The following is a 22,988-nucleotide window of genomic DNA, read 5'->3' as shown; positions in this document are numbered from 1 at the left end:
GTCGGTGTCTGCTTTAACGTTGACTTTATAAAGACGCCTGCAAACGCAGGCAGCAGCACTCCGGCTCAACCTGGAACAAACCCAGTGACCCCAGGGGCCTGGGAAGGATCCAGCCCACACAGGGAAACTCCACCTCGCAATTGGCAGGATCAGCGGGTACCAAGGAAAACTTGTTATGCTTTTGACTTTCCATGGGGGTTTAACATATGGAAGGGCTTCCCTTGTGGTTCAGCTGGTAAAGAATTCGCCTGCAATGCAGGAGACCCAGGTTTGATCCCTGGGTTGGGAAGATCCCCTGGAGAAGGGAATGGCTACCCGTCCCGTGTCCATGGGGTTGTAAAGACTCCGACACTACTGAGTGACTTTCACTTTCACTAATACAGGCAAAGTATCCACTTTAGGTTATGAAAGTGAAAGTGAAGTGGCCCGGTTGTGTCTGACTCTTTGCAACCCCATGGACTGTAGCCTACCAGGCTCCTCCATCCATGGGATTTTCCAGCAAGAATACTGGAGTGGGCTGCCACTTCCTTCTCCAGGGGATCTTCCCAACCCAGAGATCGAACCTGGGTCTCCTGCATTGCAGACAGGCGCTTTCCCCTCTGAGCCACCAGGGCAGCCTACTTTAGGTTGGAGCTAGATAAAAATCGACTTAATGTGTACACAGGAGGAACTGCCACCCCCCAGAAAAAAGATCTCAAACGTGTCCAGGAGCTGAATCTTTCAAAATACAGAAAAGGGCTAGGGCTCACAGGTTTTACCTTTGGGGCCCACTGCTGGAATCCCAGCCTAGGGACCTTTGATCTCATTCCTGCCTCTCATAGGGAAAGAGGCTGGCGCGGGGGAAGGTCCCCGGGCAGAGCCGGGAACGTCCCCTGCTCCTCGCCAGCACGAGGGACTTGGTGCCCTCTCCCACGACCAAGAACTCGAGCGCCCAGGCCCTAGCCTGACACGGGGACAGGAGGTGGGCGGGCTGGCAGGAGGTGGGCAGATGGGGGCGCGGCCGAGCGCGACTCCTCCCCGGGCGGGGCCGCCCCTGCGCGCGCGCGCCCCGACGCCCCGCCCCCGCCCTCCCGCGCGCGCGCCCCCGCCAGGCTAATTAGGCGCGCGGTTTGTTTACAAACATGGGCGCCCGGCAGGTGCGCGCCGCCCAGACCGTGCGCGCCTGGGGTTCCAGGGCGGCCCCACTGACTCGGGGGTCCTCGGGCGAGGGTGGGAGAAGCAGGCGGGCGCTGGCCGTCCTCCCGCCTTTTGCGCGCCTCCTTGGGCACCAGGAAATACGCCCAGAGGCGCGTGTCCCCTGCGCCGGAGTGGGCGCGGGGGCGTCGCGCAGGGTCTCCGAGTCGCCACCGGCGCCGCACCCCGCCCCCGCGCGCCCCTCGGGCCGGGCCCGCTCGCGGCCGGGTCGGCGGGGCGGGCGGCGGGCGGGGGCGCGCGGGGCGGGGCGGGGCGCCGGCGGGGCCGGGACATGTAGTCCGCGCGCCGCGGCCTCCCCTGGGCGGCCCCGGCGCGGGCCCGGCCGCGGACTACGACTCCCGCCAGGCGCCGCGGCGCAGCGCATGAGCCCTGCTCGGCTCCGGCGCGTCTATTATGCTGCCGGGGCCGGCGAGCCAAAGAGGAGCCGGCCGCGCGGGCCGGGAGGGGACGGCCGCTGGAGCCGCCGAGGCCAAGTACGCCTTTCTTTTGCTTCTTTGCGCGAGCGGGGCGGCGGGCGGCGCGGGCGGAGGCGGGCCGGGCGGGCCGGGGAGCGCGGCCCCGTGCGCCCCGCGCAGGCCGCCGGCGCGGCCGGGGAGCCTGGCACCCGGGCCGCCGTCTCCGCCGCCGCCTTTGTGCGCGGCCACGATGCAACAAAGCGCGGCGGCGGCCCGGGGTCGCGGCGGCGGCGCGGACCCCTCCCCTCGGCCCTCCGCCCGCGCCCTCCCGGCCGCCCGCGTCCGGGGCTCGGGGGCGTCGCCGCGGCCGGGGCGCGCAGCCTGGAGTTGGCACGGCCCGCGCGCCCTGCGCCAGCGACCTCCCGCGCTCCCTCCCTCACGGAAAGGATTTTTTCCCCCCCTTTCCTCCGCCCGCCATCTTTCGAAGGGGGGATCGGGGAGGACGCGGAGGGGAAGGTAGCGCTTCGGCGCCACTTTGCCCGCGCGCGCCCGGCCCGCCTCGGTCCCTGGCCGCGGGGCTCGCGCGGGGGCTGTCGCCGCGGCTGGGGCGGGGGGCGAGGCCGGCGGCGCGGCGTGGAGGCCGCTGCCTTCAGAGTTAGCGGCCCGAGCTGACTTTGAACCCTTTGGAGTTGCTGGGTCGTTGCAGCCCGGAGGAGGAGACCCAGTTCCCGTTTTGAAAACAGCGTGAAAGGCGCTTACAACGGGCGAGCTCGAGTTGGAGCGGGAGGAGCTGGGCTGGGCCCTGGCCTGACAGCACGGCACAAGCCCATCAGGGAGAAGCGCTCACCCCAGGCCTCACACGGCTCCCCCGGCCCTCGTGGGCTCCCCGAGAGTAAAGGTGGGGCTCGGGGGAGTCCTCTCCGCCGGTTGCTCGTCGGGGTCAGGGCCGGGGGGTGGAGGCCTTGGGTCGCCTCCTGTTCCCTTGGGGCCAGGGGCGGTTTTGGAAAGACGAAAGTGGGAGCACGGCACGGGTCCGCCAGCAGACCCCCCGGGCGCGGCCCCGTGGCCCACCCTGCGGGTTCCCGCCATTGGGCCCAGTCCCTGACTGTCCTGCGATCCTTCATTTTGGCTGGAAGCTTTCTACCCAGAAGCGCACAACTGGGGCTCCTCCCCGTGTGTTCCCTGGGTTGTGGCTGCAAAGTTAATGGTGCTGGGGGGTGCTGTTGTGTATCCTTGGGCAAACTACGGGCTGGGGGCAGCGGAAGGCGTGTAACTTAAGGGATCGCTGTGACCCTCCAAGTAAGAACGGAGGAAAAAGTTTGTCTTTCTTTTTCTTTTTTTAACCTTGTTTTGTAGGTTTTCTTCCTGACTCTTTCTTTTAAATGGGGGTTCTTTTCCTGAGTCCCTGGACGGCATTTCTCCTGGGGGAGAGGTTGGCTTTCAAGGGGGTGAAGAAAAGGCCTGAATCCTTGCGAGGGTCCGGCCTCAGGAGTTAGGGACCTCCCCGCTTCCCTCCCCCTCCACCATCCTCCCGCAGCCGGGAGTCCGGCCTCTTATTTGCAAATAAAGCTGTGTGTTTGCCCTTCTCTGTCGTGAGGCCTTGATGTGTGCTCGCGGTTACAGATCCGGAGAGATAGGGCTCACGGCGTCTGGGGCGGGAGGGGACGCGGGGCGGAGTGGGCCGTTTTGCCCTGACCTTTCTGGTAACCCGAGGGCGGGTGGGCAAGCCTCTGGAATCTCGCCCCAGCAGCTCCTCGGAAGCTTCGATCCAGCCCCAGCCCCGCCGCGGGGACGTCCGGGGAAGGAGGGCCAGGCGGCACCGGTCGATTTTTGTTTTGTTTTTATCAAGTGGAGTAATTGCTTTCCCTCCACAACAGCCCGCGCGCGCTTGGAAAGTGAGCTCGGAGGGCCGGAGGCGATCTGTTAAATAAGCTGCGCCGGCCGGACTCGCGGGCAGAAAGTGAAAGTGTGTGTGGTTGGGGGGGGGTTGGGGTGGGCGGCGGGGTAGACAGCGCCCGCCGCGGCCAGCCGCGCCTCCTGCGCCCTCTTCCTCCAGCCTGGCGCATTGCCAGCCGCCCGAGCCCTGCGCCCCGCGCCCGGCGCTGTGCACGGCCATTTCCTGGGTCTGGGCGGCAGAGGCTCTCTGGGGAGCGCTGGCCCCCCCGCCACCGATCGCAGTGGAGTGGTTGGTGCAGGACGCCGCCCCGGCCAGCCTGGCCCTGCACCCACCACTGGCGGGTCCTGTTCTCCTTGGAGAGCAGTGCTTATCCTGTGGGGCCAGGGGGAGCTGGCCCAGGTGGGGAGTGGGGGGCCCCCAGGGAGCGTTTGCCCGGGTGCATGTGGGAAACGGCTCTGCAGGCAACACCGCCCCCCCCCCCCACCCCAACCACCGCCACTGCCAGTCTCCGGGTGGTCTGTGGGTGGCTGAATAGGACGGTCCTCCTTTCTGGTCTACTTGACTGATAGCGGACTTGTAAAGGGATAGGGCACCCGTCAGGCCCCATAGACCCCGAACCAGTGGCCAGTGTCTAGTCAGCATTCTTTGCTTCCAAAGGCAACTTTAGTGACATGTGGCAGAAAGCTGGGCGCACACCTGTCTGCTGGAAGCTTGTCCCAGGAGAGCCCCTGCCTGGGCGCCCGCCCTCCGCCCCACCCTGGGCGCTGCTCCCTGGTGTCTGTGGACGGGTCCACGGGTGTCATAACAGCGTGGGGTGGCCTGGGCACTTGGATCGAGGGTGCCAGTAGGTAGGTGTCCATGGGCCGGGCGGCTTGTTGAACCTCCTCAGCTTCCCCTCGAGTCATGAAGCCCTTTGGCGCCTGCACCCCCGCTCTGGGGGCCTATGGCCCTGTCTCTGACAAGCACTGGGCTCTTAAAGGCCAAGGGGGGATGTTTCTGGGTCTCCAAGTGGAGATGATGGTTACCTGGGCCAGGGTCGGGGTGGGTGGTGTCCAGAGGCCCTGCTGTGTCAGCGCTGTGGGTCAGTGTCTGTTTCTGCGGCCGGGTTTTCACTGTTGTGCATGAGAACCTGCTCTGAACCTGACCAGGTTCTTTGTGAGCTGGAGTCTGAGCTGGCAGACGCATGGGGGGACGCCCCCTCCATCCTTGCCGCAGAACTGGGGGAGTTGCTCAGGAGGTCACGAGGTACCTGGGAGAACACTCTTCCCGTGCTCAGGAGCTGCCACCTGGGTTGCCGGGTGCCGCAGGCGCCCAGTGGGGTTTTCCTGTAAGTGTTGGAATCTGGGTTCAGGAGGGTGATCAGGAGCGTGTTCAGGAGGGCTGGGGGCACCGGTGTCCCAGATGCCACCCCGTCGTGATGAGCTGGCATCCCGGGGTCCCTGCTGAGGTCCCCGGTAGCTGGGGGCTGGAACGTGTGTCAAGCGGCTGGACCCTCGTGCCGTGTTATTGGGAGGAGCTGGCGGGCAGCATGGTCTGACAGTGTCGCAGGGTGAAACTCGGGTGCAAATGGGAAGAGAGGGCAGGAGGGGGTGCTGCCCAGCCCTCAGCCTGCTTGCCCTGTGGGCAGAGCCCTGGCGATGCCAGCTGGGTGCCAGGGCTGCTGGTCCAGAGCTGGGGCCCCGCTGCCTGTGCGCCCCAGATAGGCCCCACCCACCTGTGCTCTGCGGTCTCAGCTGCCAGCAGGCTGTCCCGGCCGGGCCATTGCGGGTCTGGGTGGGGAAGACACCGATGGTTGTGTGACAGTCCCTTGATGTCGGAGCCCGCACCCCCACGCCCTGTAGGGACAGGCGGTGCTTGGTAAACGTGTGCACTCTGGGGCTGTGGGAAGGGTCCTGGGGGTGGCGGCTGGGACCCCTGGCCCTTGGGTGCCCCCCGTGCTCGGAGTGCGTGCCGGACCCTCTCCAGGGCTTCCAGGCTCCGGCCAGCCCTCCCGTGGGAGCCCCTGCTGCCCTGGAAAGCTGTGGGCACCCAGGGAGCATGCTTGTGCGGGGACCCTGGTTTCCCAAGGTGGGGCTGTGCTACATGCTGCTCTGGGCTGGCGCCGGTGGGCTCCCCCGAGGGCTGGGGGTGGGGGCCAGTGGCCCCTCGACCCCAGGATTGGGCAGTGGTCGTGGGGTCCCAGCCTAATCGCCCGCCTCCCTGCTCAGGTTCCACAGCCTCCCGGCTCCTCTAGGCCTTGGGTCCTGTCCGGTGGGGCGAAGGGTCAGCGTCCTCATGAGGGCCGCCGCCTGGGGTGTGAGCTCGGGAGGGCCCTGGCAGGCGCAGCCACTGCCCGGGTCTGGTCTGGGATGCACGGTGTGTGTGGAGCTTCTTCCCGCTCAGGGTCCCGGCGTTGTCCACACGGATGTCAGTGTCCAGTGGGGGTTGGCTGTTGGGACAGGTGACAGTGACTGCAGGTGGGGCCAGGCTCCCCGGTAAGTGCAGTGACCACCTGACCCCTCGCACCCTCTGTGGGGCTGGCTGGCCCAGAGAGGCTGGTCCTCCCCCCCCCCCCCCCCCCCCCCCGCCCAGGAGCGTGGGGCCTGGCCAGGCTGTCCTCCATGTGTCCCCTGGCGTCACCCCCCACTCCAAGTGGCCGGTCCCCCACCCCCCTAGAAGCCCCCTTCAGCTTCCCAGCCCCTGACATGCACTGCTGGTGCAGCGTCTCTGTGGGTTTTCTGGCCATCTTTCTTAAAGGTGGTTTGTTTGAGAGGTGGGTGGGGACAGCCTCACACAGGTTAGGGGGTGTGGCTGGCCTGACCCTCACTGTGAGCAGTGACCCCATAGCAGAGCTGGTCGGAGGCTGGCTTCCCCAGGTAGGCTGGCGGGCTGGGCAGAAACATGGGGTGTCAGGGAACACTGTATTGAGTAGGAGCCTTAGCTCTGCAGAGCCAAGAGGACAGGGGGCATCAGGAGGGGACCAAGGACTTGGTGGGCCAGGCCAGTGCCCCAGTTCAGCTCAGTGGCTCAGTCGTGTCCGACTCTGTGACCCCACGGACTGCAGCACACCAGGCCTCCCTGTCCATCACCAACTCCCGAGTTTACCCAAACTCGTGTCCGTTGAGTCGGTGATGCCATCCAACCATCTCATCCTCTGTCATCCCCTTCTCCTCCTGCCCTCAATCTTTCCCAGCATCAGGGTCTTTTCCAGTGAGTCTGTTCATTGCATGAGGTGGCCAAAGTATTGGAGTTTCAGCTTCCAACATCAGTCCTTCCATTGAACACTCAGGAATGATCTTTAGGATGGACTGGTTGGATCTCCTTGCAATCCAAGGAACTCTCAAGTCTTCTCCAACACCACAGTTCTAAAGCATCAGTTCTCCGTTTGGCCTGCTTTATTGTCTGATTCTCACATCTGTACGTGACCACTGGGAAAACTGTAGCTCTGACTATATGGACCTTAGGGTCCCCGCCAACCCCGGGGGTGCTGTGTGCATGCGATTGGGGCTGGCCTGTGGGGGTCACGCCCTGACCCTGGGTGGGCTGGGGCCCTGGTCGGGGCTGAGCTGCTCTGGGCCAAGGCCCTTTGGGTGGCGGCCGTGGTGACCCTGGGTGGGCTGGGGGCCCTGGTCGGGGCTGGGCTGCTCTGGGCCAAGGCCCTTCGGGTGGCGGCCGTGGTGACACTCGTCCCTGCAAGGCTGGGGTGGTGGTCAGTAGGGCTCAGGGTGTGCAGGGCCACCGCCCGCCTGGCTGACCTGCTCGGAGGCCCCTCGCTGGGCCCCTGGATCCCCTCTCTGGAGGAGGCAGTTGGCTCCGTCCGTCACTGAAGCCGACCCTGCCCACGCGGCTCCTGTTTCCTGAGGCCCGGCCACCTCAGGCAGAGGCGCTGGGGCGGTGGGCTGACCTCCCTGCGGGTCACTGCTATGTCTCTGCGGGTCTGTCCCGGGCGTTCTGGGACGTGATGCGGAGCCTCCGGGGTTGGGGGGATGGCCTCGCTCACAGCCTGGCTCTGTCCTGGGCCCTTTCCCCTCTGAGCCTCCCACCCCACCCGGAAAGTGGAGCCCGTGTGACTCCCGCTGATGCCGGGATGGGACCTGGGGAGATGGGGCAGCATTGCGGTGGGGGCCTCCACAAGCAGAAAGGGGGCCCACCTCCCCAAACTCAGGAGGCGAGACCGCAGTGTCTGAGCTGGCCAGAGGGGACGGGGAGGAGGTGACGCCCGGGATGGGGCGCCCCTGCAGGCTTTCTTCCAGCCTCTGACCTCAGCCCTCAGTGCCCATGTTCCCCTCCAGCTTCCCCTCAACCTGATCCTGGCTTGGGAGTCCCCCTCGGCCCAATGCCCTCCAAGCTAGGAGCTTCCCGGGACTCCTCACCCGTCTGCCTCCTCTGACCATGCCCATCTCCCTGCTGCCCACCGCCCCCGCACCCCCGCCATGGCTGAAAGCGTGTCCCCCAATGCTGGTGAGCGAGCAGCCCCTGGGTTGGGCAACCCACCCCCCCCCAGCACCCCCGAGAGATGGAGAGACCAGGCCGCCCAGGAGTGCCTGACTCCGGCCACTGGGTCCTGTCTGCAGTGGGAGGGTCGGAGCTGCCACTGCAGCTGCGTTTTCTGGGCAGTTTCCATCGTGGCCCCTGGACAGAGGTCCACACTTTCCCCTTGTTTGTCCAGGAGCCTGAAGGGCCCTGGTGTCCAGCCTCTCTTGATGTGTGCCTCTTGGTTGAGCCAGCCTGCGGGGCCTGAGTTTCTGTGTATTATTTCTGATTCCAGTTCCCCAGGGAGGAAGGAGGCAGGTCCCAGAGCCTGGGGTCCAGGGACCCTGGGAAGGGGCGGGGAGATGGCTGTGACCTCTGGGGCCTGCCTGCCACGGAGCTGAGGACACCCTTGCCCCACCCGTGGCTGGATGTGTCCTGCCAGGGTCCCTTGTGACGGAGTGGCGGGTGTGTGGCTCCAGGGGGTGGGGTGGCCCCGAGTTGACCCCCGGCCCCCCGCCCCTCCACCACGCTGGGCCAGCTGCGTGGCTTTCTGAACCCTCCCGCAGGATCCCGCCTGAACCCATCTGGGTTTTCTCTTGCGTTCGAGGGCTTTTGCGGTTTGTCTGAGCGTTTCCGCTCCGGGTGGTTTCAGATCCCCTCTCTTAGAGGGAAGGCTTCTCTCACTCTGACCTTCGCCCATTCATGGTGCTGCCTTCTTGCCAGCAGCGGGCTCCCTGGGAGGGGTGTGTGTGTGTGGGGGGTGCTCCCCAGGAGGGGCGTGTATGTGTGGGGGTGCTCCCCAGGAGGTGTGTGTGTGTGGGGGGGGTGTTCCCCAGGAGGAGTGTGTGTGTGTGGGGGGTGCTCCCTGGGAGGGGTGTGTGTGTGTGTGGGGGGGGTGTTCCCTGGGAGGGGTGTGTGTGTGTGTGTGGGGGGGTGCTCCCCAGGAGGTGTGTGTGTGTGGGGGGGTGTTCCCCAGGAGGAGTGTGTGTGTGTGTGGGGTGGGTGCTCCTCGGGAGGAGGGGTGTGTGTGTGTGGGGGGGTGCTCCCTGGGAGGGTGTGTGTGTGTGTGTGTGTGGTGCTCCTCGGGAGGAGGGGTGTGTGTGTGGGGGGGGTGCTCCCTGGGAGGGGTGTGTGTGTGTGTGGGGGGGGTGCTCCCTGGGAGGGTGTGTGTGTGTGTGGGGGGGGGTGCTCCCCAGGAGGTGTGTGTGTGTGGGGGGGTGTTCCCCAGGAGGAGTGTGTGTGTGTGTGTGTGTGGTGCTCCTCGGGAGGAGGGGTGTGTGTGTGTGGGGGGTGCTCCCTGGGAGGGTGTGTGTGTGTGTGTGTGGGGGGGGGTGCTCCCCAGGAGGAGTGTGTGTGTGTGTGTGTGTGGTGCTCCTCGGGAGGAGGGGTGTGTGTGTGTGGGGGGTGCTCCCTGGGAGGGTGTGTGTGTGTGTGTGGGGGGGGGGGTGCTCCCCAGGAGGAGTGTGTGTGTGTGTGTGTGTGGTGCTCCTCGGGAGGAGGGGTGTGTGTGTGTGGGGGGGTGTTCCCCAGGAGGAGTGTGTGTGTGTGGGGGGGGGTGCTCCTCGGGAGGAGGGGTGTGTGTGTGGGGGGGGTGCTCCCTGGGAGGGTGTGTGTGTGTGTGGGGGGGGGGTGCTCCCCAGGAGGGGAGGTGTGTGTGTGTGGGTTCTCCCTGGGAGGAGTGCGTGTGTGTGAGGGGGGTGCTTCCCAGCCTTGCTCTCCCCTCTGAGGGGCTGGGGCCCGTCTCCTGGAAGGCTGCCCTGCAGCGGGCCTGGCAGGCTCCGGTGCCCGTGGCGGGGCGGGCCGCGTGTTTTGCTGCCGCCTGTGTGCCCCAGGAGGTGAGACCCGCCCCCCAGCCCTGCCGGGGATGGGGTGGGGGTGAAGGGGCGCCCCGGCGGCTCACAGGTCTGCTCCATCTGGTATCTGCTCTTGCATTCTGGGCTCTCTCACCTGCGCTTCCCCACCGTGTCCCGGTCCGTCCTGCCTGAGTCCACCCCCCACCCCCCAGCCACACACACCTGGCTTCGTCTCCTCTTTTGGGCCAGGGGCCCCAGGGAGCAGGCTGTGCCCCCCAGATCTCACTGTTGCTGTGGGGTGGGGGGGTGCAGGGTCCTGAGTGCCCGAGGAAAGGGGGTTCACCTCTTCTTTGTGAGGTGGGGGCTTTCAGTGGCCAGTGGAGGGGCAGTGGAGGCCCCCTGCGTGCCCCGCTTCTGCTCAGAGACCCCCAGTCATTTCAGCCCTGCTCCCAGCCCTGTGATCACAGAGCAGACGTGTCTTCTTCCTAAGACTTGGTTCCCATCTCTGAAGTGTGAATACTTTTAAAGAATCGTACCGCACACCCCCGTCACCCCCAGAGCGCGGACGTTGAGTCCAGGGTCATCGAACACTCCGTGTGGACGTAGGTGCCTCTCCGCTCACTGTCGAGCAGCTGTTTCCAGCGCGCTGGCCCAGGGCGGAGGTGCCCGGGTTGGGCACTGCCTCGTCCGCCCCAGTTGTCCCTCCCAGCCCTCGAGGGGCCCCGAGGCGTTTCCCAGGCTGGGTGGAGAAGCCAACCCAGTGATGGGCAGCCTTCCTCTGTTGCGGCTGCGTGCCCAGGAAACTACCCCGAGGAGTGGGCCTTCTTCCTCGTTTTTGCAGCGGTAGCTGGCCCTTTGCTGCTGAGGGACGGCCCTCTGTGTCCGAGTTTACCTCCTGGGGAGGTTGACATGTTTCCCTGCTGCTGTCATGTCTGACTTGGAACGTCATCTCAGACCCTGGGGGCTGCAGGAATGCAGGTGCGCTGGCTGGGTTCTGAGGCCCCGGAGGCTCCATCGGGACCCGCCTGGCGCTGGGGGAGCGGGAGTCAGGCTCCCGCCTGTTCCGTGAGGCCGCGGTCCCCCGCCGGGCGGTGGTTTGCTCCCAACCTGATCACGGCGGGCATTGCCTGCTCGTGCCCCGACTGGGCTGGAGCGGGGGCACTCACATCCCGGGGGCTCATGGGCGTCTGTGGGGGCCCTGCTTCCGCTCCAGGAGGCTGCTCGTCCGTGTGGTGGGGGCCTGAGTGCCCCGGGCCTCAGTTTCCCCCTTTGCAGCCAGCCCGTGTAGTGCTGCCAGGGGTACCTGGGACCCCCAAGGAGGGCTCCCAGCCAGACATTTGCTCCTTCTGTGGCCCCTCCTGCTGTCCCCACCCAGCCACAGTGGTGTAGGTCATGAGAGTGGGCTGGATCCTTCTGGAAATCCTCACTCTTGAGTTTGCGCTGTTTATCTTGATTTAGGGGGGCTGTGGGCACCCACTGGGGCTCCCTTGAGGAAGAGGTTCTGGAGTCTTTGCCAGTGGACGCAGGAACCCACCAAGTTGGCCCCCCTGCAGTTTTCCCATCTGGCTCCCTAGCCAGGGAGGCCAGGTGGGCTGGTGACCAGGCCTCCGTCCTGGGCAGGGCCTGGCAGGGCTGAAATGGGGGGCCAGGAGGTCCCGCGTGCCCACGTGGAGCCCAGGCCTGCTGGGCCGAGGAGAGCCCCCCAGGGGCTGGTGTCACCTGGCTCTTTGTCCGGTGTCCAGGAGCCCCTGGCCCCCCACATCCTCGAGGGTGGGCGCCGTTCCTCCGTCCTTGGGGCTGGCTTGGAAGCACTTGACCGCTGACGGCCATGCCACTGGTCAGCCAGGAGGGCAGCTGGGACTTGAACCCTGGCGTGGCAGACCCTAGCAGCCACGCCCCGCTGCCCTTCTGCAGGACCCCCCATGTCTGCGGCATCTTCATGTCCCCAGCTGAAGTTAGGCTCAGACCAGGAACTCGGAGGGGTGCTGCTGCCCGGGACTGCCCCCTGGGGTCGCGGGGGCCCTGCTCGCCGTTGCGGTGGGGCCGTGTGGTGTCTTATGACTGCTGGGCGCCCTCTCTCACCCCGTGATGTCAGGAGGCAGGGGGATCCTGGGCTCACGTCTCCGAGGCTCTCAAGGATGGAAAAGCCTCAGCTTTGTCATCCATGCAGCGGGTCTGGTCACTGGCCATGTGGGATCACGTGGCATCTCCCCTTCCGTAGGGGTGGAGGGCCCGCGGCCGCCACCCAGCGCCCTTTGGGGCTTCTCTACCATCCGCCCCCACGACCTCACCCAGGAGGGCAGCTGGTGAGGCCTGGCCAGGGCCCACTGGGGCGAGTGCATGGTGACCCTGGACACGGCTGGACGGTGACTCTCCGGCCTGTCCTGTCGTTAGGGTTAGGGTTCCAGCCCTCTTCTCCAGGACCGATGTCGGTTCAGGGCTGAGCCCTGGAGGGGCGAGTGTGGGGCAGCTAGTGGACCATGCGGCTCCAGCTTCTTTCTGGAAGCAGCCTGTGCCTTCCGGTCTCGGGATGCGGCTGTGACCCCCGCCCAGACGAGGCGGCTGACGGATGGCACAGCTGCGGCAGGTGGCCCCACTGGGCCTCCAGCCTCTGCCTCCTGCTGCCCGACAGGTGGGCATTGGTGGGGTTTCTCGGCCGACCGGGCGACATTGGCGGGGGGCGTGGTGGGGAGGTGCGTGACGGGGTCCACGGCGCCTCTCACAGCCCTGCTGAGGGTGAGCCAAGACCTCAGGGTGGTCGTGGCACAAGGACTTGCCCTGGACGGAGCATGCACGGCTGCCTGGCCCGGCCCCGGACCTTGGAGGAAGAGACGCGAGCTCCCAGACGCTTGGCCGGGTTGGAGCATTTTTCCAAACTAGAAGCCTCTTTACATTTGCTTCTTTTCGCAAGAGTAACGTTTTCTTAAAAAAATAAATCTACCGGTTCAGAAATGCAAGCAGAGAGGGAGAAGGCAGCCTGCGTGCTGTGGGCATGGGGTCCTGGGCACCCAGGGGGCCTTTCCGTCATCTTGCTGGCCCTCAAGGGGACGTCCCGGGCTCCACCAATGCCTGGTCTCCTCGGGGTCGCTGTCGGGTCGGCAGGGCTGGCGGGGAGGCGAGGCCAGACTCTTACTGCGCTGCTCGCCCTGGACACGCAGCCCAACCCAGGCTCTGCCGCGTTCTAGGAGGGCTGGCCGCCACAGGGAGCGGCGTGGCCCCTCAGGCGCCCGCAGCGGGACCGCCCCGGGTGGCCTGTGTAATGGTGCGGCCTGCCTGGGAGGCTTCTGCCGAGCCCCTGGCCGCACAGCTGTGCGGGGAGAGCAGCCCTGCTGCCTGGGATGGGCTTGCCCAGCCACTGCCGCTGCCGCTGCCCTCCCTTCCTCCCTGGTGAGCTGGTGCCCAGGCTGCCAGGGGCAGAGGATAAGGCACGCGCTCGCCTCTGCCCTCGGGGGTGCTGTGTGCCACTGTCTGATGCTGGGTACAGGGGCTGCACTCCTCCCAGTGGACGTGCTGGAGGCCACATCCGCGTTTGCAGAGTTCCCCTGCCCCGTGCCAGCCCCAGGCTGTGGGGCGCACAGCATCTTCCACGTGTGTGTCCTGCTGAACCTCGCACACCCTCCGGGGTCCGCGTGGTTTTAGCCTTCGGACTCCCTGTGGCCTGTGGTCAGTGTTTAGTGAGCGCGTGCCGGGCCCGCACTGGGCTCTGAGCTGAAGCGCATCGTCTGGGGTACCCGGCTGTCTAGAGTGGGCGCCCAGGCTGGGCGGGAGTGAGGCAGGACCCAGGAGGTGGCCTGTCCGCTTGGCTTGCGCTCTTCGCCCCTCCTGGGCGGAGCCGGCTGCCTTGTGGGCCCCAGGCGCGCAGCCACGGCAGGAGTGTGTCTCGTGTTTGGGCGGGGGCTAGCTTCTTGCTGTGCTGCCGTGTGCAGTGGTCAGTCGCTGGTCAGGAGAGGGGGTGGAGGTCGAAGGCCAGGCTGAGGGCCCCTGTGGCGGCCCCGGCGTGTCCCTGCAGAGAGCTGTGCCCACCTGTCCTCATGTGTGGAGGAGGCCGGGCTGCACCTTGGCAGCAGCCTGGGCCCTTCCTGGGGCCCCTATGTCCCCTCAGGTGGTTGAAGGCCCTGGTGGGGTCTTGCCTGTTCCCTGAGGGCTGTAGCAGCAGTGCTGGGTACCGGGCGCCTGCCCACCTGCCCCGCGTCTGGGGGCCCGCCTGTCCCACCCCTGGGGGTCCACCCCTGGGGGCTCACTCTCCCTGCACCTGGGGCCCCACCCGGCCCACGCCTGGGGGCCCACGCTGTGCTCGTCCGACGTCAGCAGGAATGGGGTGTGTCCTTACCGGATCTTGGGGATCCCCATGTCGGCAGCCACCACAGCCTCCACGGCAGGACCGTGGGGTGATTGGTGCGTGTCCAGCGCTGGCTTGAGTGCTCTGCGCTGGAATCCTTTAGTCTTGAGTCCCACAGGGACATAGGCAAACTGGATCCTGGGGTTGGCGACGGGCAGAGCTGGGAGTGCGCCTAGAGGTCTGGCCCTGCGTCTGCTCTGCGCCCCTGAACTGCCTGGGGTCTGGGAGGCCCAGCCGGTGATGTAGGTCTGGGGGACACGGGCCTGTGAGGCTGCGGCAGCCATGACGGGGAGATGAGTCACTGGTCAGGCTGGGGCCTGCAGGCCAGAGTGGGACAGGCAGTGCTGGTTTGGATGGGAGCCCCGTGTGGGGCAAGGCTGTTGAGGGGGGCAGGTTCACAGGGACTCCAGCAAGAGGCGGTGGCGCTAGGCCAGAAGTGGCCAGACCTGCGGAGTGGGGCACAGCGGGGCGTCAAGGCCGAGACCTGCGGAGTCGGGGGCAGTGGGGCGTCAAGGCTGAGACCTGTGGAGTGGAGGGCAGGGGCCATCTCTGTGGGGTGGGGAGATGCGATGTCCGCACCGTCAGCCGAGCAGGCGTGGCCCCCTCCCCACGGAGGCCCTGGAGCCGGCGTGGAGGAGAGGTGTTCAGGCCCTTGAGCGGGGCGGGGCACCTTGGGGTGTTCCAGAACGTTCCTCCAAGGAGGGGAGTGGGCGGGCAGGTTTGCTCCGTGCGTGGGATGCACCGGATCTCTTTTCGGAGTCCTCTTTCCTCTGGCGTGGGGTCGGTGGGGGCCAAGGCGGCCTGGCCTGGGGGAAGCCCCTGGTCTGTAGCTTTCCCTGATGACTGTGGTATAATCACGCCACGTGGCAGACTGCGGGCCGCTGGCAGGATGTCAACTGGCTAGCAAAACTGCAAGTTACAGCGACCTGCTTTTGCAAATCGTAGCAGGTAGACGTGGTCCCAGAGGCGGACGGGTGCTGTTCTGTCCTCCCGGAGGGCCCTCCAGCCCCCATGCAGGCCCTGCCTCCCAGCCCGGGCCCGGCGGGTCCCTGACAGGTACCCATAAGCGCCTCTGGGCCCAGGTCCAGCTCTTGTGTGCAGCCCCCCAGGGCGTTCTGCAAACGCAAGTGACAGCTGGGCCATCGACTTCCTCCCAGGATGTGGCGGGGGAGCCGCTGTGGGGGCGGCCCGTCCGTCACCCAGTGCACGGCTGTCCACGTGGCGCTGGGCGGCCTCCTGACACACGTGGGGCCGCGGTGGGCACTTCCTTCCCAGCACTGCGTGTGGAGGAGGTTTGGCGGCCGGGCTGTGGTCTGCCGCCCTCCCCGATTGGCCGAGGACCGGCCGTGTCACAGCCCGGCTACAAACCAGAGCCCGTTCTCGTGGTTACGTTGGAACCCCCCTCGCCCGTGCGCCGTGCGTGCTCCACGCGCCTTTCTGCCGGCCTGGCTCGGCCGTCGGGTCCGCGTCGCCGCTGTCGACGCGCAAGTCACTGCCTGGAAGGTTGCTGCCGTCCAGGACGTGTAGAAGCAGTCCCGCGCACACCAGCGGCTGGTGGGCGGGGAGCCGACAGCCTTGGCCTCCGCCTGGACGGCCGCCCCCCGCCCACCGCGTCTCCCCCACCCACCTGGGGGGGGCACCTGCTGCCGTTCTGCCTCCTGTCCCCGGTCTCTCTCCCTGCCCCGGCCTGAGGGCAGCGGCGTGACAGTGGTCCTGTGACACGTGAGGGCGGGCCTGATGGGGTGGACGTGCCAAGGTGGCCTTGCCGTGACTGCACAGCCCCACGTACCCATGGAGCCGGCTGCGGTTGGGGTGACCGGCCATCCCCCCACGGTCCTTTCCGCCCTGCAGGTGCTGACCGGTTGGGCCCGGACATGGAATGTCGCGCCTCGGCAGGAAGCACAGAGGAAGCCAGGGCCTCCCTGAGCCGCTGCTGTGACGGCCAGTGAGCGAGCAACTGGAGGATGTCCACCGCGACACCGGTCGCCCCCACGGGGATCCCGGCGGCCCCGGGCCCGGTGAACCCGCCCCCGCCGGAGGTCTCCAACCCCGCCAAGCCCGGCCGCAAGACCAACCAGCTGCAGTACATGCAGAACGTTGTGGTGAAGACGCTCTGGAAACACCAGTTCGCCTGGCCCTTCTACCAGCCCGTGGACGCCATTAAGCTGAACCTGCCCGTGAGTGCCCTGCCCGCCGCCCCAGCCCCTCCGGGGCCCCGACTCCTGCCTGTGACGGTCCTGCCCGCCGCCCCTCCCGGGCCCCAACTCCTGCCTGTGAGGGTCCTGCCCGCCGCCCCTCCGGGGCCCCGACTCCTGCCTGTGAGGGTCCTGCCCGCTGCCCCTCCGGGGCCCCGACTCCTGCCTGTGAGGGTCCTGCCCGCCGCCCCTCCGGGGCCCCAACTCCTGCCTGTGAGGGTCCTGCCCACTGCCCCTCCGGGTCCCCCTGTCCTGGGAGGACAGCCCCTGTGGCCTTGGCTGCAGGTGCTAGGAGGGCGGGCCCAGCCCAGAATCTGTGATGATGGAAGAGCAGAGGGGACACGCAGGCCTGGGGGCGGGGAGGGCAGCTGCCCCAGGTGCAGGGAGTGGGAGGCCGTGGCCTCGTGGGTGGACGAGGTGGACCAGCCCTGGCGCAGAGGCGCACTGAGGCTCAGCCCGCACCAGCCCCGTCCCGCCGAGTGATGCGTCTGCACACACAGCCTTGTGCTTACGTGGGGGCGGCCGGCCTTCCCGGGGATGGCGCCCTAGCTGCATGCCTGGGGCCCACCTGACCGTCTGACGGCTTTCTCCTCTGGGCCTGAGCGGAGAACCCCAGAGTCCTGCAAGGGCAGCCCTGGGCCAGCACTTGGCAGCCTGGCTCCTGAGCCAGCTTGGCCGTCGGGCATGTACAGGCCCTAGAGTGAAGTTTGGGACCCAGAGAGGGGGCCTAGCCCCTCGTCCGGCTCCTAGACCCACTCTGCAGTCCTCTGTCCACACAGACTCCCATCAGACCAGAGAGTCTTGGCAGGGTCCGTGCTGGCCCAGGGCTCCCCCAGACCTGGCGCCAGCCCCGCCCCGCCATCAGCTGGACAGAAACTTAGGTCCAGCCCCAGTGCTGAGGTGCTGGACAAGACCGCCTCGTGCGCGATCTCGGCCCTTGGGAATCAGGAAAACCGTCTTATTGAACCCAACAGTAACGCCCCTGACTGTCTTTTTCCTAGGATTATCACAAGATAATAAAAAACCCCATGGACATGGGAACCATTAAGAAGAGACTAGAAAATAATTATTATTGGAGCGCAAGTGAATGTATGCAGGACTTCAACACCATGTTTACAAATTGTTACATTTATAACAAGGTGAGAAGGTGGCGTGGGCCCCGTCGCTGCTGTGAGTGACCTGGGGGAGCGCCAGTATGGGTTTGGCCGGCGTCCACCAGGCTGGGTGCGTCGCAGCGGGTCTCAGGCCCATTCAGGCCACCTCGGCTCCCGCTCAGCCCTTGTCTGGCTGCGACCCCCGCGCCCTGTGCGTGGGCCCACATGCCCTGCTGGCACGGTGAACATTCGAATAGCCTTTTCAGGGGGAGTCGACACCAGATGCTGTAAAACATCCCCACACCTGGACCTTGTTTCCTCTCCATGATGGGATAAAGCGTGGTTTTTATCCTTTGTGCTTTTTGAGTTCTTGCAAGAGTTTCTGTGTTAAAATGTGTTCCTGTTGCTTCTCTCCCGCCCCGCCAGATCCCTTCACAACTTTTTAAACACATATTTTTCTCGAGCAGCGGTTGCGCGTTTGTCTGCTGCGAGCAGCGCGGCTCCTTTCCAGCGCGTGACCCTGCTTCTCCCGTGTCTTCAGCCCACAGATGACATCGTGCTCATGGCCCAAGCCTTAGAGAAAATTTTTCTGCAGAAAGTGGCTCAGATGCCCCAGGAGGAAGTTGAGTTACTGCCCCCTGCTCCAAAGGGCAAAGGCCGGAAACCCGCTTCGGGAACGCAGAGCGCAGGTGAAGAGGGGGGGTGCCCTTCTCCTGGAGCCGATGAGAGCGGCCCCTCCCCGCGCGGCCGCCGGCGGTCAGGGCCCGGGAGCTCTGCCGTGTGGTCTGCAGGCGGCCTGCCTTGGCGCCTGCCTTGCCGGGACCCCAGCTCCTCCCCGCTGGCCCTGGCTCGGAGGCTGCCCTTGTGGAGGCCGCTCCGCTCCTGTGTCCCCGCCAAGGACCTTGCCCCCCCAGCACCAGCGTGTTCTCTGTGAATGGTCTGGGAGTGGCGGGGTTTAGGGTTGGCACTGGGAGCCCGGGGCGGCCTTCCATGCCCTGGGAACCCAGAACCAAGGTGTGTCCCATGGAGAGCTGCCCAGGAGGGGCCCGTCCTCTGGAGAGGCGGAGCGGCGGCTGGTTACGCAGCTCCGGGTCACCCGGTGATGGCCTGGAGGACCCGGCTTAAGCCCTGGGCTCCGCCCTCCCAGACTGTGATCCCCCAGGCCGCGCGCCCCATCCTGGTTCACTCACCCTGGCCTCAGAGCCGGCCGCCGTGAGGTTGATGGGCAGGGTCTCGGGAGGAGGGGCCGTTCTGACAGCTCCGCCTCCTGTCCTCTGCCCTCAAGGCTCGCAGCAGGTGGCGGCCGTGTCCTCCGTGTGCCCGGCGACCCCCTTCCAGAGCGTCCCCCCCACGGTCTCCCAGACGCCCGTCATCGCCGCCACCCCCGTGCCAACCATCACCGCAAACGCCACGCCGGTCCCTGTCCCCCCGGCCGCCGCCCCGCCTCCCCCTGCCACGCCCATCATCCCCGTGGTCCCTCCCACGCCGCCTGTCGTAAAGGTGAGCTTTCCCGGGGTCCCGGGCGTGGGCTTGTGTGGGTGGGCGGGGGGCGCTCTGTCCCGTCCCCGGGCACAGGCTGCCCCTGGCGCACTGGGCACACGGGCCTCTGGACCGGTCCTGTCCGCCCACGCCTGCGGGGTGGGCCGTGATTCCTGACACCGACGCTCGGAGCCGCAGGTCACACAGCTGGCGAGGGCGGCTGGGCTGGGACTGCAGCGTCTCTGGCCTCCGTGGTGTACATGGGTTCCCGGCGGGGCGTGCAGGGGGTGAGGGCACACTCGGATTTCCAGTGGTTGGCGGTGGCGGCCTCCTTGCGCGCCCCTTCCTGGCTTTGCCAGGAGCCTCCCCCGCAGGGCCTGGGCTTGGAGCGCTTGCTTTCCGCGAGGTCCGCGGCCAGCAGGGACAGCCGAGGGTCCCGCTCCCACTGACACACACCGTCTTCTCCGGTTTGACCCTCACAGCAACCCTCGGGGGCAGGCAGTGTTTCCCCCATCTTTCAGATGAGGAGGCAGGCGCTCAGAGGGGTTAAATGGCTCCCCCAAGGTAAAATGCCGCTCGCCCTGCCCGGCGGCCTCCACTGCCTGCCCTTGGGCGGCGCTGGCAGGCTGTCCTGCCCAGCACCCTGCTGCCTTGGAGCATGTCCCGTCTGCCGCGGCCCGTGAGCCCAGGGGCCCCGCGGCACGCTTGGCCTGCCGTGGGCACCGTGACGTGTGTGTGTGGGTGGCTGGCTCGTGCCTGCCGGCCTGGGGGCAGGGGCTTGGCTGGGGCAGTGCCCTTGGTGGCTGGCCTTGGTGGCGTGCACGCTGCGGACCCTGGGGAGGCCGCCGGCCGGGTGCTCGTGGCTCCCAGGGGCTGTCCCGCCTGCCTGACGGCGGTGGTGGGGGGCAGACCCTGAGCTGGTCTTGGGGTGGCTCTGCACCCTGGCTGCCCAGGCGCTCGACACTGTCTCCCCATGGTGCCCGCCCAGCAGGGGCGGGCGGATCGTCTCAGTGTTCCCTCCCTGGGCGGGGAGCCGCTCCTAAGGTCAGCTCTGGACCTGCCCAGCACTCTGCCCCAGGGTCCCGGCCCCCAGACCTTGCGCCCCTCCTGGTGTCTCCGGTGCCCCGCCCCGCCGCCTGCATGCTCCTCCCAGCCCCTCATCCTGCGGCTGCCACTGTCCGCGGAGCGCCCGCTTTGAGGCCCGTGTCGGGGACGCCCCTCCAGCCTCTGACCTGCAGGGGTCTCTCATCTCTGCTGTCCCTGAGCCCCACTGGGTACCGTGTTGGTCGCAGAGGGACCCTGGTATTGCAGGCCCCTAAGCCGTGGTCTGGGCACAGGTGTGGGCACAAGTGGGCAGCGTGATGCGTCTCAGGGTGACGAGCGCCCCGTGACCGTGGGGCCTGGGGCCCGGGCAGCCTCAGAGTCCACCTCACCACCGCCAGCTGTGTGACCTCGGGCAGGCGCCGTGGCCCCTCTGAGCCTCGGCGTCCTGCGTGGCGCGGGGGCCTTGGGAGGGCGGCGGTGGCCGTGCATGCCCTTGCTTCGCTCGGGGCCTGGCGGGCGGTCCGCGCTCCAGGAGCGCCTTTGGGCGGGTCCTGGTCCCCCCTGCCCCCCGTGGGCGCCGGCTCATGGCCGTCTCCGCTGTCACAGAAGAAGGGCGTGAAGCGGAAAGCAGATACCACCACGCCCACGACGTCCGCCATCACAGCCAGCCGCAGCGAGTCGCCCCCGCCGCTCTCGGACCCCAAGCAGGCCAAGGTGGTGGCGCGGCGGGAGAGCGGGGGCCGCCCCATCAAGCCGCCCAAGAAGGACCTGGAGGACGGTGAGGTGCCGCAGCACGCGGGCAAGAAGGGCCGGCTCTCTGAGCACCTGCGCCACTGCGACAGCATCCTCAAGGAAATGCTCTCCAAGAAGCACGCGGCCTACGCCTGGCCCTTCTACAAGCCGGTGGACGCCGAGGCCCTGGAGCTGCACGACTACCACGACATCATCAAGCACCCGATGGACCTGAGCACCGTCAAGGTATGGCATGGACAGAGGGGCCGTCCCGCAGGCCCAGGGCGTGGCCCGGCTCCCTCCGCCTGCCCGCAGCAGCAAGCAGGGCCTTGGGGCTGGCCCGGGGCGCGGCAGGGACTGGCAGCAAGCTGTGCTCTGCCTCGTCCCCTCTGAACCTGTGGCTTCCGGTCACCTCTTTCTGTGGAACCGCTTTGGTTCCTCTGTTTCTTCCTGTCCTGGTGCGTTTGCGGGTCTCTGTAACGCTAGGCGAGGAGGCCCTTCACAGTCCAGCCCCTCCCAGGATAGACGCGGGTTTTGGAGGAGGCCGTGGAGGAGCTGGCCCCAGGATCCCCGCTCTCTCAGGCCCTGCACCAGGGTCTTCCTGCCCCGAGGGCTTCTCCCTTGGTTTTGTGGGCATTGCAGTGGGTCAGGCCAGGTGTGGACAAGCAGAGAAGAGCAGGCTTGGGCCAGGCAGGGATGGAGGGGGCTTCTTGGCTGGTGGCAGCCCAAGGGCAGGAGATCGGGGCTGTGAGCTCCTGAGGGGTCTTCCCCGCGTGGATGAGGGGGCTCAGGCCTAACACAGCTCTGCTTCCTCAGCCCGTTTCAGTCTCTCGTGGTCTGAGGGGTGTCCCCGGCACATTGGCGTGTGTGGCCTGCAAAGCTGCCCCCACAGAGGGGAGAGGGGGTTCTTTGCACCTGTGGGGTCGGGGCCCTGAGCTGCCGGTCTCAGTCATTCTGCCCCCACTCCACGAACGCTGCCCTGGGACAGACTCTCCTTCTGGAAGTTTTGCTCCCCACTAGGGGCAGGACAGGCCCGGCCGTCCAGGGCAGTGAGTGGTTCCTGGGGAGCCTGCTGGGCTGGGTGACCGAGCGGCCTCCTCACCTTCTCTGACCTTCTCCCTGGTTGCAAGGGCAGGCGCCGGCTTCCTTAGACACATGCGGTGCTCTGGGGGCCCTGCCTCTTTTGGGAGCCCCGCGGCACCAGCTGCTTTTCCTGGGCCGATGTTTCGTCTGTATGGTGTGAACAGAGGGTCAGGATGCAAGCCAAGCAGCAGAGGGAAACCCCGCCTCTGGTTCCACTGTCCCCCTTCCCCAGGGGTGATTGTTGCTGCTGGTTCGGTTACATCTTTTCTGACCAGCTCCTGGCTCAGGCTAGCTCTTTCCCAGCAGGTTTTGTCAGTGGGGCAGTGGTTCCCAGGCTCTGAGGTGCACCAGGACAGTGGCCAGCAGTCAAATTAGGGCCGAAGTCCGAGACTGCCACAGGTGTTGAGAGAGTCTTGGGTGCCCATTTGCTGAGCTGCTCCAGAGTGGGGAGGTTGTGCAGAGGGCTGGAGCCCAGCAGCCCCAGTGTTGCTGGAAGCTCCCAAGAGGGCAGAGGAGGGTGGTGTGTGCTAGGCTGGAGGGGCTGCAGGTCCTAGAGTCTGACCACCAGCTGCCCCTCCTCCAAGGCCAGGACTTTGTTGCTCTGGGCACAGGCGGGGTGGGTGGCTGGGCTCCGGGCCAGTGTCCCGCGGCAGTAGGGCACAGCCCCCAGGATAAATGGGCACCTCAGACCCCCGACACGAGGTCCCTGACACATGAGCTCCATGTGAACCCAGCCAGGCCCAGGCAGCTCACGCCTCGAGAGCCACTGCCCGGTGTGCCCTGACCTTGCTGCTTCCGTGTGGCGCCCCCGTCTGGGCGCACCCCGTCCCCCGTCGTGGTGCCCATCGTCCGTATCCCAGCGGCGGCGGGACAGTTGGGTGCCACCGGAGGCAGGCTGGCCAACAGCACCTGGATTCTCCAGGGAGAAAATTAAAAGTCTCGTTGCGAGAGCTGAGTCACCCCCTAAACGAGCGGAGGGTGACTTCCTGCCAGAAGTTGCTCGTTCCCTACCAGAGCCCCTGCCAGCGGGGACACGGATGTGTGAAAAATCATTCAGGATGTAGACCTGGGATTTGGGGTGAGGATGGGGTGGGTGGTGGCTACAGGAGCTGACTCCTGTGAGCGCCTTTTTCTTTCTCCCCGGGGATCTGCCTCTCTCCCAGGCTCCCGGGCCCTCCCCTCCAAGCCCCCCTTCCCCGCTCTCCCGGGCTCCCGGACCCTCCCCTCCAAGCCCCCCTTCCCCTCTCTCCCGGGCTCCCGGACATGGCCTCAGGCTGGTGCTGGACCTGTG

At 66.8% G+C, this 22,988-nt stretch overlaps 1 protein-coding gene across 3 annotated transcripts in view; it reads left to right on the top strand.

The window, feature by feature from the left end:
• Nucleotides 1-1,494: 1,494 nt before the first annotated feature.
• Nucleotides 1,495-22,988, top strand: part of BRD3 (bromodomain containing 3) — a 39,285-nt gene continuing 17,791 nt past the window's right edge. Inside the window, exons 1-6 of one of the 3 annotated variants that reach the window (XM_027556842.1) lie at nucleotides 1,495-1,667; nucleotides 15,922-16,247; nucleotides 17,267-17,404; nucleotides 17,901-18,048; nucleotides 18,645-18,859; nucleotides 20,489-20,860. In XM_027556842.1, the coding sequence (XP_027412643.1) occupies nucleotides 16,035-16,247; nucleotides 17,267-17,404; nucleotides 17,901-18,048; nucleotides 18,645-18,859; nucleotides 20,489-20,860 (1,086 nt within the window). In that variant the 5' untranslated portion in view covers nucleotides 1,495-1,667; nucleotides 15,922-16,034. Of the gene's footprint in view, nucleotides 1,668-2,238; nucleotides 2,488-15,921; nucleotides 16,248-17,266; nucleotides 17,405-17,900; nucleotides 18,049-18,644; nucleotides 18,860-20,488; nucleotides 20,861-22,988 lie in introns of those variants that run through there. The other 2 variants (XM_027556845.1, XM_027556844.1) reach the window with 2 other exon arrangements.

Source organism: Bos indicus x Bos taurus, chromosome 11, assembly GCF_003369695.1.
Source record: "Bos indicus x Bos taurus breed Angus x Brahman F1 hybrid chromosome 11, Bos_hybrid_MaternalHap_v2.0, whole genome shotgun sequence".
Lineage (NCBI taxonomy): Eukaryota > Metazoa > Chordata > Mammalia > Artiodactyla > Bovidae > Bos > Bos indicus x Bos taurus.
This window is presented reverse-complemented; position numbering and strand designations above follow the sequence as displayed.